At 46.9% G+C, this 18,167-nt stretch overlaps 1 protein-coding gene across 1 annotated transcript in view; it reads left to right on the top strand.

Annotated features, from left to right (window-relative positions):
* LOC133525882 (uncharacterized) overlaps positions 1-18,167 on the top strand; it is a 69,378-nt gene that overhangs the window by 27,830 nt on the left and 23,381 nt on the right. The window contains exons 14-23 of the mRNA XM_061862292.1: positions 2,565-4,867; positions 5,617-5,786; positions 6,750-6,923; positions 8,660-8,807; positions 10,074-10,225; positions 12,621-12,804; positions 14,426-14,595; positions 15,557-15,983; positions 16,289-16,739; positions 17,121-17,234. Of these exons, the coding sequence (XP_061718276.1) occupies positions 2,565-4,867; positions 5,617-5,786; positions 6,750-6,923; positions 8,660-8,807; positions 10,074-10,225; positions 12,621-12,804; positions 14,426-14,595; positions 15,557-15,983; positions 16,289-16,739; positions 17,121-17,234 (4,293 nt within the window). The remainder of the gene's footprint in view (positions 1-2,564; positions 4,868-5,616; positions 5,787-6,749; positions 6,924-8,659; positions 8,808-10,073; positions 10,226-12,620; positions 12,805-14,425; positions 14,596-15,556; positions 15,984-16,288; positions 16,740-17,120; positions 17,235-18,167) is intronic.

Genomic DNA, 18,167 nt, shown 5'->3' with positions numbered 1-18,167 from the left:
GGTCTAGCAAGCTAAGCTAAGAAGATTGGCCCCCGCAAGGGATTTGGTTGTAATTTGAGGTGCAGTAGTGGCAGGTCCTAAGTACACTGTATGCGTAATATCAGCCTTCGATCTTCTTTTGTTTCAGATTTATCCACGAAAATGTCAAAAAATCAAAGTAATTTTTAAACTGTTATTACAGCTAAACCAAGCAAGCGAGAGCAACCAAACAAATTCAGAATTAAAGAGCATAAAATGGGGTTCATAATACATATTTTTACAGACATTCATTTCCTTGAACTTGGATGAAAAAAATAATGTAATTTTTTTCTGCTCCATTTTTTTGCCACTTCTCGCGGAGACACAACTATCAAAAAAATTACTTGATAAGCGACAATTGTTAACTACGTGTCCATTTAAAAACATTTTGAAAAATCATGGTGCGTCATGTCAAAAAAAAAAACAATTACGAAGATAGTAAACATATCATATTATATCAATAGAGTAGTACCTACTACCTAGTGGCAAATGTGTCTGTAGTATAACTTCCTCTTTCCTTCATTATGAAATAATTAAAGGACACATTTTCTAGCTATTTCTTATGCAATTTTAATAATGTCTGAAAGAAGGTGTAAATGTTGTAATATATGTTTACGCAAAACAAATGGAACTAAAAAAATTATAAAGAACGCTGCAAAAATTGATTGCTTTAGGTATTATTTAATTTTTTTTTAATTTATGCAAATAAGAAACGGTACATAAAAGTATTGGATGTAAAGTCATTGACAAAAACATTTTTTATTACCATTCCATATTAACAAATAACTCGGTACAGCAAACAGAACAATACAATTCTTCCATTTTTACAGTCATACTCTTCATCGTCCCAAGTATAACTAAATTCGATTCTACAATATTCACATTTTCTCTTACGGGCAATATTTTCGTCCGTAAGAGAAATGTCAACGTCTGGTAAGGATTTCAGAAAGAGCTCCTTAGACATTTGCACTGGTATGTGGGGCCCAAATATTTTCGACTTTATGTTCGTAATTGTTTTTTTTTTTTTAATATGACGCACCATGATTTATCAAAATGTTTTTAAATGGATACGTAGTTAACAAATGTGGCTTATCACGTAATTTTTTTGATAGTTGTGTCTCCGCGAAAAGTGGGAAAAAAATGGAGCAGAAAAAAATTACATTATTTTTTTCATCCAAGTTCAAGGAAATGAATGTCTGTAAAAATATGCATTATGAACCCCATTTTATGCTCCTTAATTCTGAATTTATTTGGTTGCTCTCGCTTGCTCGGTTTAGCTGCAATAACAGTTTAAAAATTACCTTGATTTTTTGACATTTTCGTGGATAAGTCTGAAACAAAAGAAGATCGAAGGCTGATATTACGCATACAGTGTTCTTAGGACCTGCCACTACTGCACCTCAAATTACAACCAAATCCCTTGCGGGGGCCAATCTTCTTAGCTTAGCTTGCTAGACCCTTTCAGGACTGTTTTAGTGATTTCGAAGTTCCTAATACAATTGTACTAGTACTTTAGAGACCGCTAAACTACTCTGCGAAATATCACATAAAACAATATCGAGACGCACACATCCATATAAATTGGGCTAAAATATGGCACATAAAAATGATCAAAGTTACTATGACATCGATGAACTTATAATTATTCAATATTCAATGGAAAAAATACAGGGAAAATAACCATTTGCTACTTGCAAAAAGATTCAATTTAATAAAATTTGTATCCGCTATTTTGACGACCGGTCTGGCCTAGTGGGTAGTGACCCTGCCTATGAAGCTGATAGTCCCGGGTTCAAATCCTGGTAAGAGCATATATTTGTGTGATAAAAACACGGATATTTGTTTCTGAGTCATGGGTGTTTATATGTATTTAAGTATTTATAATTATAACATATTATATATATCGTTGTCTAGGTACCTACAACACAAGCCTTATTGAGCTTACTGTGGGGCTTAGTCAATTTGTGTAATAATGTCCTATAATATATATTTTTTTTTTTGGCATCGGGACATCTTGATTTCCATATTCGTAATAGGGACCGTGCGCGTTGGAGGGTCTGCCATCTTGTGGCCTGAATCGGAACCATAAACATGTACATTTACACGTCACGTGTTTTCTTGTGCATAGTAGGTTCTGCCATCTTGTGGGCTACATCGGAACAATAAACATCACATTTACGCCTCGCGCCAAAAATCTGACGGCTCCTGTGCTGCCTCCTACAGTTAATGCACGCTCCCTATATTCTTATCATTCGTAACAACTTTTTACTCGGAACTTTTTATTTCGGTAGTTACACTGATTCAATTTTAGCCAAACGCTCGTCCGGTTCTTACCCTCCTTATTCAAGATTTCATATAACTTAGAACGCCTAAATTGAAATTGAATCCTTTACAAATACAATTATTAAAATGACAGATACAGACGGACTTCATAGACGTTTTAAATGACGCCATTCACCGTGACCGTGAATAACCGTGTAACGGAGTTCTATTACCCCTAGTACTGTAAGAGTTCAATGTTGTTCATCCTATATTATTGTCCGTAGAAGGCGTATGTGGCGTATGGGCATGCGGCCTCGGCGGCGCCCGCTTCCTGGCGCCCGGCGCCGCCTGGGCGCTGCGCTGGCTGGCGTGGCAGCTGGCCGCCGCGCGCTACGTGCTGGAGGGCTACAGCGTGGCCGACAACAGCGCCGTGTCCATGCTGCAGCTGTTCGACTTCAGGAAGGTGCTGCTCACGTATTATGTCAAGGTGAGTGTTGCCTGGGCGCTGCGCTGGCTGGCGTGGCAGCTGGCCGCCGCGCGCTACGTGCTGGAGGGCTACAGCGTGGCCGACAACAGCGCCGTGTCCATGCTGCAGCTGTTCGACTTCAGGAAGGTGCTGCTCACGTATTATGTCAAGGTGAGTGTTGCCTGGGCGCTGCGCTGGCTGGCGTGGCAGCTGGCCGCCGCGCGCTACGTGCTGGAGGGCTACAGCGTGGCCGACAACAGCGCCGTGTCCATGCTGCAGCTGTTCGACTTCAGGAAGGTGCTGCTCACGTATTATGTCAAGGTGAGTGTTGCCTGGGCGCTGCGCTGGCTGGCGTGGCAGCTGGCCGCCGCGCGCTACGTGCTGGAGGGCTACAGCGTGGCCGACAACAGCGCCGTGTCCATGCTGCAGCTGTTCGACTTCAGGAAGGTGCTGCTCACGTATTATGTCAAGGTGAGTGTTGCCTGGGCGCTGCGCTGGCTGGCGTGGCAGCTGGCCGCCGCGCGCTACGTGCTGGAGGGCTACAGCGTGGCCGACAACAGCGCCGTGTCCATGCTGCAGCTGTTCGACTTCAGGAAGGTGCTGCTCACGTATTATGTCAAGGTGAGTGTTGCCTGGGCGCTGCGCTGGCTGGCGTGGCAGCTGGCCGCCGCGCGCTACGTGCTGGAGGGCTACAGCGTGGCCGACAACAGCGCCGTGTCCATGCTGCAGCTGTTCGACTTCAGGAAGGTGCTGCTCACGTATTATGTCAAGGTGAGTGTTGCCTGGGCGCTGCGCTGGCTGGCGTGGCAGCTGGCCGCCGCGCGCTACGTGCTGGAGGGCTACAGCGTGGCCGACAACAGCGCCGTGTCCATGCTGCAGCTGTTCGACTTCAGGAAGGTGCTGCTCACGTATTATGTCAAGGTGAGTGTTGCCTGGGCGCTGCGCTGGCTGGCGTGGCAGCTGGCCGCCGCGCGCTACGTGCTGGAGGGCTACAGCGTGGCCGACAACAGCGCCGTGTCCATGCTGCAGCTGTTCGACTTCAGGAAGGTGCTGCTCACGTATTATGTCAAGGTGAGTGTTGCCTGGGCGCTGCGCTGGCTGGCGTGGCAGCTGGCCGCCGCGCGCTACGTGCTGGAGGGCTACAGCGTGGCCGACAACAGCGCCGTGTCCATGCTGCAGCTGTTCGACTTCAGGAAGGTGCTGCTCACGTATTATGTCAAGGTGAGTGTTGCCTGGGCGCTGCGCTGGCTGGCGTGGCAGCTGGCCGCCGCGCGCTACGTGCTGGAGGGCTACAGCGTGGCCGACAACAGCGCCGTGTCCATGCTGCAGCTGTTCGACTTCAGGAAGGTGCTGCTCACGTATTATGTCAAGGTGAGTGTTGCCTGGGCGCTGCGCTGGCTGGCGTGGCAGCTGGCCGCCGCGCGCTACGTGCTGGAGGGCTACAGCGTGGCCGACAACAGCGCCGTGTCCATGCTGCAGCTGTTCGACTTCAGGAAGGTGCTGCTCACGTATTATGTCAAGGTGAGTGTTGCCTGGGCGCTGCGCTGGCTGGCGTGGCAGCTGGCCGCCGCGCGCTACGTGCTGGAGGGCTACAGCGTGGCCGACAACAGCGCCGTGTCCATGCTGCAGCTGTTCGACTTCAGGAAGGTGCTGCTCACGTATTATGTCAAGGTGAGTGTTGCCTGGGCGCTGCGCTGGCTGGCGTGGCAGCTGGCCGCCGCGCGCTACGTGCTGGAGGGCTACAGCGTGGCCGACAACAGCGCCGTGTCCATGCTGCAGCTGTTCGACTTCAGGAAGGTGCTGCTCACGTATTATGTCAAGGTGAGTGTTGCCTGGGCGCTGCGCTGGCTGGCGTGGCAGCTGGCCGCCGCGCGCTACGTGCTGGAGGGCTACAGCGTGGCCGACAACAGCGCCGTGTCCATGCTGCAGCTGTTCGACTTCAGGAAGGTGCTGCTCACGTATTATGTCAAGGTGAGTGTTGCCTGGGCGCTGCGCTGGCTGGCGTGGCAGCTGGCCGCCGCGCGCTACGTGCTGGAGGGCTACAGCGTGGCCGACAACAGCGCCGTGTCCATGCTGCAGCTGTTCGACTTCAGGAAGGTGCTGCTCACGTATTATGTCAAGGTGAGTGTTTTCATGGCGACCCTGCCAACGTGTGGACATTCGGTCTGATTTTTTTTTCTGTTTGTGGCTATGTATTGTCCTTGTGAATGTTATCGTCTCTTTAATACAAATTTATCTACTATTCTTAAGTAAGTAAACAACGTTTTCGGATTTACAGATACATATACCAAATTCCTCTACTATATTTTGAGCACTTTGATCTTAATTAGCCAATAATATCTCAATAATATAAATTGAACCATGTATGTTACAAGAACTAGTAGCCTAACGGTAAGAGCGTGCGACTTTCAATTCTACCCATGAGTTTTTCGATACTTTATGTACGATATAACATTTGATATTTACCAGTCGCTTTTTGGTAAAGGCAAACATCGCGGGGAAACCCGACTAATCTCATAAGGCCCAGATTTGCTGCATTGGAAGAATTTGCGTGGCAAAAAGCCGGGACAACGTGATGATTAAAGTACATTTGTACGTGATGTAAAGTACTTTTTAATCACTACACCTTACAAAATAAAGTCCCCGCCGCGTCTGTCTGTGTGTATGTACGCCATAAACTCAAAATCTACTGGACGGATTTTCAGGCGGTTTTCACCTATCAATAGAGTGATTCTTGAGGAAAGTTAGATGTATAACTTGTTAAGGTTTTGTGTAACCCGTATGAAGGGGGGGGGGGGTCGCTAGTTATAAGTAATTGAGGTACTTATAATAAGGTGTTGCTTTGATAATTACTTATTCTTTTTTCACAGAGCATAATCTACTACACCATGCAATCAGCGAAGCTTGAAGAGTGGCTGTCATCACCAACATTGACTGAAGCCCTGAAACCTATGGCAGAGCGCTCGTTCGTCGACCTGGATCCCATCTTTAATGTCAATTTGGACGAAGACTACGACTTTAGGGCATCTGGGATCACCAGGTATGAAAAAGCCACATAGGTAAAAATTAAAGTAGAACCATTATGTAAAGGTAAAGTATTCAGATAGATATTTCATATTGAAATATATGTTTCATACATGAAGGATTTAGTATACACATTTACTCTTGGCGGAATGGAGTCAGTCTATGCATTTAGGGTGAATAGCTGTGTAATATGGCAACTAGCCACTTTCCGTGTTTAGCAGTGACACTCTGGTTTACTGCGACATAATACGTGGCGGCCCCCTTTTTTAATATCTATCGTTAAATTTAAAAAATCACAATTATTTAGCAGTGGCGCTAGTGAGCACGTTGATGGGCTCTTAAAGCACATGTTTGTGTTTTATGTGACTTGCACGAATCGTTTACCAATATTTTCACTAAGAAATGTATGAAAAGGTATGTTTTTTTTTAAAGCTATATAAATACATATAAATATTATAGGGACATTCTTACACAAATTGACTAAGTCCCACGGTCAGCTCAAAAATGCTTGTGTTGTTGTACTCAGACCACGATATATATGATATACAAATACTTAAATACATACAAAACACACATGACTCACGAACAAATATCTGTGCTCATCACACAAATACACGCCCTTACCGAGATTCGAACCCAGGTCCATCAGCTTCACAGGCAGGGTCACGCTAGGCCAGCCCGTCACCGCGTAACTGGGTGAATCAACTTTTTTTGTTTTGTTATCCTGTCCCGTTGTCCAAGGGACAACAGTGGCACAGTTTGTTTGAAGAGACGTTGTATGCCGTTCTATTAGCATGCTCAGTAGGGGGCCCATTATGGACATTGGTTATAACGACCACAAAAACGCAAGTTTAATACATTTAAGTACCATAAAATCTGTATTTCAATCAACTTTTGTCCCCTGGACAACTAATCGTAACCATGGCAACGAGTGACGCTAAAAAGTTGATTCTCCCAACTAACAATGTAAGTATCGCAGGTCGCGATTCTGCGCAGTGTACCAAGAGTGGATCGTGCACTGCGGGTCCCGGCGCGGGGCCGGCTGGCGGCGGCGCGCCGCGGCGCGGGACTCCCCGCTGGTGACGCTGTGCTTCGCGCTCAGCGTGGTCGGGCGCCGCGCGCTCGCGCACGCACAACACCTGTCTGCCTCTAGGTATTTACCCCCTTATTCATAAACGTGTACTAAAGTTACGATGCCGCTGATCGTCGTTTGTCCCTTTCCGATGTATTGGTATGATGGAATGGGACAAAGGGACAAAAAAAGCGACCAAGTGCGAGTCGGACTCGCCCATGAAGGGTTCCGTACCATTTATGACGTATTAAGAAAAAACTACTTACTTGATCTCGTTCAAACCAATTTTCGGTAGAAGTTTGTATGGTAATGTATATCATATATTTTTTTTAGATTTTTTATTCTGTTATTTTAGAAGTTACAGGCCCCCAACATTTTACCACTTTGGAAGTATCTCTCGCGCAAACTATTCAGTTTAGAAAAAAATGATATTTGAAACCTAAATATTATTTTTGAAGACCTATCCATAGATACCCCACACGTATGGGTTTGATGAATTTTTATTTTATTTTATGACGTATTAAGAAAAAACTGCTTACTAGATCTCGTTCAAACCAATTTTCGGTGGAAGTTTGCGTGGTAATGTACATCATATATTTTTTTTTGGTTTATCATTCTCTTATTTTAGAAGTTACAGGGGGGGGGGGGGGGGGGGGCACATTTTACCACTTTGGAAGTGTCTCTCGCGCAAACTATTCAGTTTAGAAAAAAAATGATATTAGAAACCTCAATATCATTTTTGAAGACCTATCCATAGATACCCCACACGTATGGGTTTGATGAAAAAAGATTTTTTGACTTTCAGTTCTAAGTATGGGAAACCCCCAAAATTTACTGTTATTTTTTCTATTTTTGTATGAAAATCTTAATGCTGTTCATAGAATACATCTTCTTACCAAGTTTGAACAGTATAGCTCTTATAGTTTCGGAAAAAAGTGGCTGTGACATAATCGGACAAGCAGACGGACATGACGAATCTATAAGGGTTCCGTTTTTTGCCATTTAGCTACGGAACCATAAAAAGGGCTTATGAATAAGGGGGTTATTGTTTACAGTTGTTACATAAAATCATTAAGAAAAACATAAAACATTCGGCTTAACGCCCACACAGTAAAAACTAAAAACCCAATCTTAAGTTGATCGTGCAGCGCTCGTGCAAGGTACTGCCACCTAACTCAATACTTTATATATTTTCACCACACCAACTGGTAAAGGCCCTCTTGATTCACTCCAACACATACCATCGGATCTCGTGAGTGTTGTGTGTAGACAAAGTGACAACCCTAGCCTACAAGCGAATAATCAAGATCAAGTTCTTAATCAGCATTAAGTTGTATGTGTTTTGTACTTGGTTGCAAATAAATAAATTGAAATTGAAGTGCGGATAGTTCGCAAAACCCGAACAGCAAGATGTTGATACAATTCCTCGCCAGTCTGCCTGTGACCACGAACGTAACGTCACGTTCGAAACGTCAGGCCATATAATAAACGTAAGTTTACGCGATTAAGTCCCGTATTAGCTTTAAAATTATGAATCAAAAGGACCTTTACCAGTTGGTGTGGTGAAATAGTACATTACGATACAAGTGCGAAAAATAGGAAATTCGAAACGAGTGGCGATAAATTAAAACACGACCGAAGGGAGTGTTTTAAATCGACACGAGTTGCGAATTACCTATTCGCACATGTATCGTACAACGTTTTACAGTACATATGGCCCTTTAAATGTTCGACACAGTAACGTAATATGCTACTTCTCGCACTAGTGCTATAAAGTAGCCCCATATGTACTGTAAATAACTATTGTGTTGTTCTAGCGTGGAGTTCTTCCTGTACGGTCTACACTCGCTGTTCAAGGGCGATTTCCGAATCACCTGCGCGCGCGACGAGTGGGTGTTCACCGATATGACACTGCTACACTCCGTGCTGGCACCCGCCATAAGGATGGCTTTGAAACTGCATCAGGTTAGTTTTCATGATTCTAGATTATGAATTGCTTTACCCGATTTTGCATTATTTAAGAATAACTTCCTTTTTTAATAAAAATGCCATAAGAACAGCGCTCCTTGCGCCCTTTTGCTTGTATTTTAAATAAAGTACCTGGGCGTCCGAGCGTTGCTCGGTTATATCTATTTATTGTAATATGGTGGTGTATTGGTGATAATCTTAACTACATTTTTTTACCAAATTAAACTTGTCTAAAACAATAGAAATTTAAAAAATATATATATAAACTTGAACATATATTAAAAAAAAAAATTAGTCACCGGGCGAGATTCGAACCCGTAACACTCGTTTCTAGCCATCCGCGTCTTAACCCGCTGGGCCAGACGGACAGTGGCCGGCAACACGAAATTAGCGACCATAAACGCATGAAAACTCGAAAACACGCGTTTTCCCAAACATAAGACTAATCCCCCATATACCAAATTTCAGCGAAATCGTTAGAGCCGTTTTCGAGATCACAGAAATATATATATTATATATATATACAAGAATTGCTCGTTTAAAGGTATAAGATAATTAAAATGAATTAGCCGACATAGTAGCAGTAACGAAATAAACAGGGTTTGAGATGAGATCCAGAGGATGAGACTTGAACTCACGGCCTCTGGATCGATACTCTAGCGCTCAGCTGCTCAGTTGGCAGAGCGCTGGAGTTTCGATCCAGAGGCCGTGAGTTCAAGTCTCACCAGAGGCAGTAATTTTTCCACTTTTAAATTTATTCTAAGTTCGCATACGTTTATGCTTGTTAATAAATTAATAGTTCAAAAAACACTAGAAAAACACGCTTATGATACGATATTCCATCATATAATGCCAGTGCCTATCTTCCGGCTTCATCATCAGACCTTGAAACCTAATCGTGGTCAAACTTCATTACAAGACTTTTCTAACAAATCCAAACACAGCTATGATACGATGTTCCATCATGAAGTTCCAGTTCATATCTTCCGGCTCCATCGCCAGATCAGTTCAGCAGTACCATATTATTGTATTGTCATCAGAACTACATACAGCTGCCAATTTTCATGACGCTACGATCCTTGGAAGATAGTTGAATTAGTTACCTTAGATTCCATTACATACTTATGTAGTTAGTTACATACAGGTCGACCTAATAAAAGCGTGTTTAAAATGAACTCATATTTCTGATCTAAATATGATTTAATTTTATGTTTCTCGTTAGTTTACGAGTAGATACTGTATATTACTATGTGTTTGTTGCAGGACCACTTCATGTTCCCCGAAGAGTACTGCAGCAGCTCAGCTCTGTTCTCAGCCATCGCGTGCCACTCCGCCCGCCTGGTCATCTGCCACGAGGCGGCGCCGGCCTGGCGCCACAACGTGCTGCGCGGCGCGCCGCACCTGCTCGCCCTCAGGTACTCCACTGTCAATGTCATCTGCCACGAGGCGGCGCCGGCCTGGCGCCACAACGTGCTGCGCGGCGCGCCGCACCTGCTCGCCCTCAGGTACTCCACTGTCAATGTCATCTGCCACGAGGCGGCGCCGGCCTGGCGCCACAACGTGCTGCGCGGCGCGCCGCACCTGCTCGCCCTCAGGTACTCCACTGTCAATGTCATCTGCCACGAGGCGGCGCCGGCCTGGCGCCACAACGTGCTGCGCGGCGCGCCGCACCTGCTCGCCCTCAGGTACTCCACTGTCAATGTCATCTGCCACGAGGCGGCGCCGGCCTGGCGCCACAACGTGCTGCGCGGCGCGCCGCACCTGCTCGCCCTCAGGTACTCCACTGTCAATGTCATCTGCCACGAGGCGGCGCCGGCCTGGCGCCACAACGTGCTGCGCGGCGCGCCGCACCTGCTCGCCCTCAGGTACTCCACTGTCAATGTCATCTGCCACGAGGCGGCGCCGGCCTGGCGCCACAACGTGCTGCGCGGCGCGCCGCACCTGCTCGCCCTCAGGTACTCCACTGTCAATGTCATCTGCCACGAGGCGGCGCCGGCCTGGCGCCACAACGTGCTGCGCGGCGCGCCGCACCTGCTCGCCCTCAGGTACTCCACTGTCAATGTCATCTGCCACGAGGCGGCGCCGGCCTGGCGCCACAACGTGCTGCGCGGCGCGCCGCACCTGCTCGCCCTCAGGTACTCCACTGTCAATGTCATCTGCCACGAGGCGGCGCCGGCCTGGCGCCACAACGTGCTGCGCGGCGCGCCGCACCTGCTCGCCCTCAGGTACTCCACTGTCAATGTCATCTGCCACGAGGCGGCGCCGGCCTGGCGCCACAACGTGCTGCGCGGCGCGCCGCACCTGCTCGCCCTCAGGTACTCCACTGTCAATGTCATCTGCCACGAGGCGGCGCCGGCCTGGCGCCACAACGTGCTGCGCGGCGCGCCGCACCTGCTCGCCCTCAGGTACTCCACTGTCAATGTCATCTGCCACGAGGCGGCGCCGGCCTGGCGCCACAACGTGCTGCGCGGCGCGCCGCACCTGCTCGCCCTCAGGTACTCCACTGTCAATGTCATCTGCCACGAGGCGGCGCCGGCCTGGCGCCACAACGTGCTGCGCGGCGCGCCGCACCTGCTCGCCCTCAGGTACTCCACTGTCAATGTCATCTGCCACGAGGCGGCGCCGGCCTGGCGCCACAACGTGCTGCGCGGCGCGCCGCACCTGCTCGCCCTCAGGTACTCCACTGTCAATGTCATCTGCCACGAGGCGGCGCCGGCCTGGCGCCACAACGTGCTGCGCGGCGCGCCGCACCTGCTCGCCCTCAGGTACTCCACTGTCAATGTCATCTGCCACGAGGCGGCGCCGGCCTGGCGCCACAACGTGCTGCGCGGCGCGCCGCACCTGCTCGCCCTCAGGTACTCCACTGTCAATGTCATCTGCCACGAGGCGGCGCCGGCCTGGCGCCACAACGTGCTGCGCGGCGCGCCGCACCTGCTCGCCCTCAGGTACTCCACTGTCAATGTCATCTGCCACGAGGCGGCGCCGGCCTGGCGCCACAACGTGCTGCGCGGCGCGCCGCACCTGCTCGCCCTCAGGTACTCCACTGTCAATGTCATCTGCCACGAGGCGGCGCCGGCCTGGCGCCACAACGTGCTGCGCGGCGCGCCGCACCTGCTCGCCCTCAGGTACTCCACTGTCAATGTCATCTGCCACGAGGCGATTTTCGATTTTAGGGACATTTTGTACGGTAGACGGAAGACGAGTGTAAGACGTAATGTTTCTTGGAGAAATTTTAACATTAACTGCATCGACTAGTGGAATAAAGTAGGTAATTTTTATTTTTTGGAATTTTTAGTCTGCAAGCAATATTATGTAGCAGCTTTGTTTCTTTTTAAAAAAATACAGTGTTTCCTTTAAGTAAAATGAGCCAACTTAAGGTTTTAAGGCACTTTCTCTCCTGGACCCCTTCTTTTTTTTCACACTGTATAGCGAAGTCCCGTCTTACTCCAGCTACCCGAAAACCTTATGGCAGCGAAATATGAATTCTAAATTGTGGACTCGTTATGTGTCTTAAGGTGACCTAGACCTGGGGGTACTCCGTGGGGCCACACCTTCTTGCCCTTAAGTATCATCTTGCTCTAGAAATCCGAAAACCGTATAACAGCGAAATATGATTTGTAAGGGTGCACTAACTTGTTATGCCTCAATTATCACATAAACTACGAAATTATAATTTTATTGAATAATTCTGCTGCAATAAGATGTGTATTGTAGCTATTCACTTGTTAAATTAAATTTAAATAAAATAAAGAATATTAAAATATACTTATAATGCTTATAGTAAGATATAACGTAACTATTCCATTCCAGACACGTAATGGACGAAGGCAACGACGACTACAAAATAATAATGCTGAACAAGCGCCATCTAGGTTTCCGCGTGATCAAGTTGAACCGCGAGTGCGTCCGCGGGCTCTGGGCTGGACAGCAACAAGAATTGGTCTATCTGAGGAACCGAAACCCGGAGCGAGGGTCCATACAGAACGCTAAACAGGTATATACCATAATAGGTAATATACCATAAGTGCTGTACACTGCAGCGCTCGCTTCACTCGTTGTCGCAACACGTAGGTCGTTCGACGCAATGTTTTACAGATCTGTTTCTTTTATCGCAGTAATGAGTTTTTTTCTGCTAATGGAATTATAATAGGAATAAAAGTGATAAACAAGCACCATGTATGGTTGAGATGAATTAGTCAAAGTATCTAAGGAAACGGAACCTGGAGTGAAGGCCTATGCAAAACGCTAACTGGTAACACTAAAAAGTAACAATAGTACTCGCTTTGCTCGTTGTCCCACGGTAAACGTCGAACTTTTGGCTGTTGAATGCTCTCACATTCACTCAAAACCACGTTATGTTATAGTCTTATATCGCAGTTGTTGTCTTGCTACTTATATTGCAGTGAGTGGGTTTTATTAGTGTTATATGGAGAGCCACAGAGTGCGAGTTTAAGGGAGAAGAATTCCATACTTATGTTTTGTATTTCGCTTAAAAAAATGCTGAATAAAGCTCCCAGTTTTTATATTTTACTCTTAATAATAATTATAATTCAGCCTATATATGTCCCACTGCTGGGCACAGGCCTCCTCTCATGCGCGAAAGGGCTCGGGCTATAGTCCCCACGCTAGCCCAATGCGGATTGGGGACTTCACATAAACCTTCGAATTTCTTCGTAGATGTATGCAGGTTTCCTTACGATGTTTTCCTTCGCCGAAAAGGTGGTAGTAAATACACTCTTATGAAATACTAATTTATGAACCCAGTTCTATTTATCCGCCTTTTTATCAATTATTTTAAAAGGCAAAACAATGTTTTTTTCTCCCTAAAATTTAATTTACTATGCTTAGTGTTATTATTATTGGATTTTTGGGCCTTTGAGTGCCACGACGACCAGGCGGTGATCTATTGTGACAGCCCTTTTAAAGTTCATTAGTAAAGCCCGTTGAATCCAGGAAATCCCGGATTCTTTGGGCCGTAATGCTCTGTACCTCATAGGTAGTGTTGGTAAGGACTCGAACCTTTTGAGTCTGAATTTGAAGAACTTCCGAGTTTTTTAAGTCCCGAGGCGAGTTTTTTATTGAGTCTTTTTTAAGAGAACTCAAAAGGACTCGAGTCTCCGAATAAAGACTCCGTCAACAATTTCATAAGTTTAACCTAAATAAAAGTAAAGAAAATATGCGTTATTGTACAATTTGTGTGCCTAATCCGTGAATATCACTTAAATACAAAGCATTTCGAAATTTTGCAAACAAAAAACATTGAGAGCTCTCTCAAGTGCCTACAAAAGACTCGAGTCTCTAACAAGTTGAAAAGAACTTGAGTTTAGACTTAATATGTGAGTCTAAAAAACTGAGTCGAGTTTCAAAGCAGAGTACTCAAAGGACTCGAGTCTTAACCATCACTACTCATAGGGTTACAATACGTGCCACCCTAATTGGGTACTTCTTTTTGACATTAGTGGTCCACAGGAACAGATAATGTGCATTGCAGTCTCCTCTGACTCCTGGCGGAACCTGCATGTCGCATCTTGTTTCTTTCCAATTTGAAACATGTGTTTGTTCAACATGCTCAATGCTCAAGGATGCTCAATGTTGATTTGTTGACGTATTCGCAGGCATTACGCAACATAATAAACTCCTCGTGCGACCAGCCCATCGGTTACCCGATCTACGTGTCGCCGTTGACCACGTCGTACGCCGACACGTCTCCACCGCTATGTTCGCTACTGGGCGGACCAGTTACTGTAAAAGCCATCAGAACGAGAGTCGCTGCACTATGTAAAAGGTTAGTTTATGTTATTTTATGTATTTCTATTACTTTTCATCTCTCCTATTCGGAAAGTTCACCTTTCATAGGCTGATAGCTGAAGTATTTTTTTTTTAATTTGTACTTTGAGCAACGGCTAACAGCCATATATGCAATATTATTCAGTTAAAAGCTCTCATTTTAGCTTCCGCATTTTCAGACCAAGTACTATCGAAATTAAATGTTAACTACATTATTCAAAAATTATACCCTGTACTTCTATTTAATATTTAAATGCATGAAATCAACAAATATTTGTAAATAAATCAATATAAATGACGATGAATGTTTAAAATATTATTATTACATTACATTCATTCATTCTGCTTCTCTTTTTTTAAGACGCGTTTCAGACACATCCCAATTTAGTTTTAATTTTTTTTTATGTAATGGCGCCATTTACATTTTAACAACTTACAAAATATTCATTTGGTTGCATAGTAAAAACAATTACTTCATAAGTCAGAAACACGCATGTGACACCCGTAATATAGCAACACCCATAGACTACGAAGACCGCTTAGCGTTGCTTGTTAGTCTCCGTAGGCTACTGTGGCCAAAATCGAGAGAAAACTGTCCAGAAATTGAATTTAGCAAGTACCAGGGCCTCATGAGTTGCGAGAAGGTGTCGCCGACCGGCCGGGCCTCGGCGGGCCGGGCGCGTAACAAGAGATGCTCGCGTATCTTAGCCATATACTTTTGCTTTGTTTACCTAAATTAAGATTTATTTTTGTTGACTCGTAGGAAAAGTATTGTATATTATTTATATCGGTGTCTAAGTATCCAGAACACATGCCTTCTTGAGCTTACAGTGGGGCTTAGTCAATTTTTGTAAGGATGTCCGTTAATATTTATTTATTATTCATGTATATTCTTATATTAGTGTTCATGAATGATAGATAACAGTAGAGAAATAGAAAAATGAAAATTTTGTATGCAGGATCCGCCGGCGCTGTGGAGAGGGCTGCTCGAGCGGCGGAGTGGACGCGGCCGCCGCAGAGGCCGGCGCGGCGCGGGCCGTCAGCACGCCGCGGCACAACACCTTACATCTGTCCAGGAGCTCGCTAGGTATATATATATATTGTATGCAGGACCCGCCGGCGCTGTGGAGAGGGCTGCTCGAGCGGCGGAGTGGACGCGGCCGCCGCAGAGGCCGGCGCGGCGCGGGCCGTCAGCACGCCGCGGCACAACACCTTACATCTGTCCAGGAGCTCGCTAGGTATATATATATATTGTATGCAGGACCCGCCGGCGCTGTGGAGAGGGCTGCTCGAGCGGCGGAGTGGACGCGGCCGCCGCAGAGGCCGGCGCGGCGCGGGCCGTCAGCACGCCGCGGCACAACACCTTACATCTGTCCAGGAGCTCGCTAGGTATATATATATATTGTATGCAGGACCCGCCGGCGCTGTGGAGAGGGCTGCTCGAGCGGCGGAGTGGACGCGGCCGCCGCAGAGGCCGGCGCGGCGCGGGCCGTCAGCACGCCGCGGCACAACACCTTACATCTGTCCAGGAGCTCGCTAGGTATATATATATATTGTATGCAGGACCCGCCGGCGCTGTGGAGAGGGCTGCTCGAGCGGCGGAGTGGACGCGGCCGCCGCAGAGGCCGGCGCGGCGCGGGCCGTCAGCACGCCGCGGCACAACACCTTACATCTGTCCAGGAGCTCGCTAGGTATATATATATATTGTATGCAGGACCCGCCGGCGCTGTGGAGAGGGCTGCTCGAGCGGCGGAGTGGACGCGGCCGCCGCAGAGGCCGGCGCGGCGCGGGCCGTCAGCACGCCGCGGCACAACACCTTACATCTGTCCAGGAGCTCGCTAGGTATATATATATATTGTATGCAGGACCCGCCGGCGCTGTGGAGAGGGCTGCTCGAGCGGCGGAGTGGACGCGGCCGCCGCAGAGGCCGGCGCGGCGCGGGCCGTCAGCACGCCGCGGCACAACACCTTACATCTGTCCAGGAGCTCGCTAGGTATATATATATTGTATGCAGGACCCGCCGGCGCTGTGGAGAGGGCTGCTCGAGCGGCGGAGTGGACGCGGCCGCCGCAGAGGCCGGCGCGGCGCGGGCCGTCAGCACGCCGCGGCACAACACCTTACATCTGTCCAGGAGCTCGCTAGGTATATATATATTATATGCAGGACCCGCCGGCGTTGTGGAGAGGGCTGCTCGAGCGGCGGAGTGGACGCTATAAAAAAATATTGGCGCTGCTATTGTGGCTCCAAAGGGACACCACTCCTGCAGCTTAGGCGAAAAATCCAGGCAAAAAATCTCAGAAATCTAGGTTTTGTTTTTGACGTTTTCCCCTCCAAAACTTGACCAATCATAACGAAATTTTGGGAACGGAATGAGAAAGAAATTATCTGTCTGGCCGTTTTGTTCATACCTTCATTGTTACCGATGCTTTAGTACATATGCTTTAGTAATAAATACCAAAGCGCTCGTCTTTTGTGGAGCCCTGGGCCATTTTTAAGTAATTAAGTATTTTGTTTGTTTTACAGCGGGTACACGAGGCAGCTTAGCCAGCGCGGGCAAGCCTGGCGCCACATTAGCGTCATTAGCAGGCTTACTTCGAGAACATTCGCATGAACGAACGCAAGAGGAGGCCGCGAACGGTAAGTTTAGATATTTTCTTTCCCTCTGCTTGTCTTACAACCGACCAAAGCTCTACTAACTTCAATAAAATTTAAACTCAAATACAAATACGTTTATTTCATTACTTTTTACAGCAGTTCATAGGTATAAAGGTTAGGTAGGTAAGTAGTCCATCTTAGGTACGAAGAGTAGGTAAGTATTTATCTCAACAATGTGCAACAATTTGATCGTATAAGCAATGAAAAAGGTGCGGGTACAGCTTGCTGGATTTAAACCCGCCCTTGGTTAGCTAATTGGAGAGGTATCGGTATTATTTAACGAATTATACAATTGACATCAAAAAAATAACATTTAGTAGGTAACAATGGTTTTTACGGGGTAGTTAACACTGGAACAGATTAATAAATAACATGTGTTTCATGAAATTAGTATTTACCTAAAAGTTAACTTTATGAACGCATCCCTCACCGGGCTGGTCACGTGTATATCCTGGAATTCCTTTTGATAATTCATATACAACTTTTTAAGCTTAGATTTGAACTGTCGGATACTCTTAGCCTCGCCCACAGGTGGGGGGATATTATTCCAACAGTTAGTGGCGGCGTAGCGGAATCACCGCGTGAACGCGGCCGCACGATACTCGGGCGGTGCCAACCTGTCGGCCAGAGCGCGCGCCGCTCGCTGCGCCAACACGCGGAACGTCGCGCACGCGAGGTGGACCCGCCGCCGCAAGGACATTTTCAGCGAATTTAATTGATTGAGCGCTGGAGTTATACGATCGATCGTGACGCCCAAGCCGTTCACTAAATCTTGCGCAAAAATGTTGAACTAAAAAGATATATGCCATCGCGGACTTTTTTGTAGATCAGTCAAAGAGACACCATCCCACCATTGTTTCATTATATTTCAAATGGATCAGGCAACGTTAGACAACGTTGTTTCCCTACATCGTT

The sequence above is a fragment of the Cydia pomonella genome, chromosome 15, assembly GCF_033807575.1.
Source record: "Cydia pomonella isolate Wapato2018A chromosome 15, ilCydPomo1, whole genome shotgun sequence".
Lineage (NCBI taxonomy): Eukaryota > Metazoa > Arthropoda > Insecta > Lepidoptera > Tortricidae > Cydia > Cydia pomonella.
The sequence above is the reverse complement of the archived record's forward strand: the minus strand, read 5'-3'. Positions and strand labels throughout refer to the sequence as shown.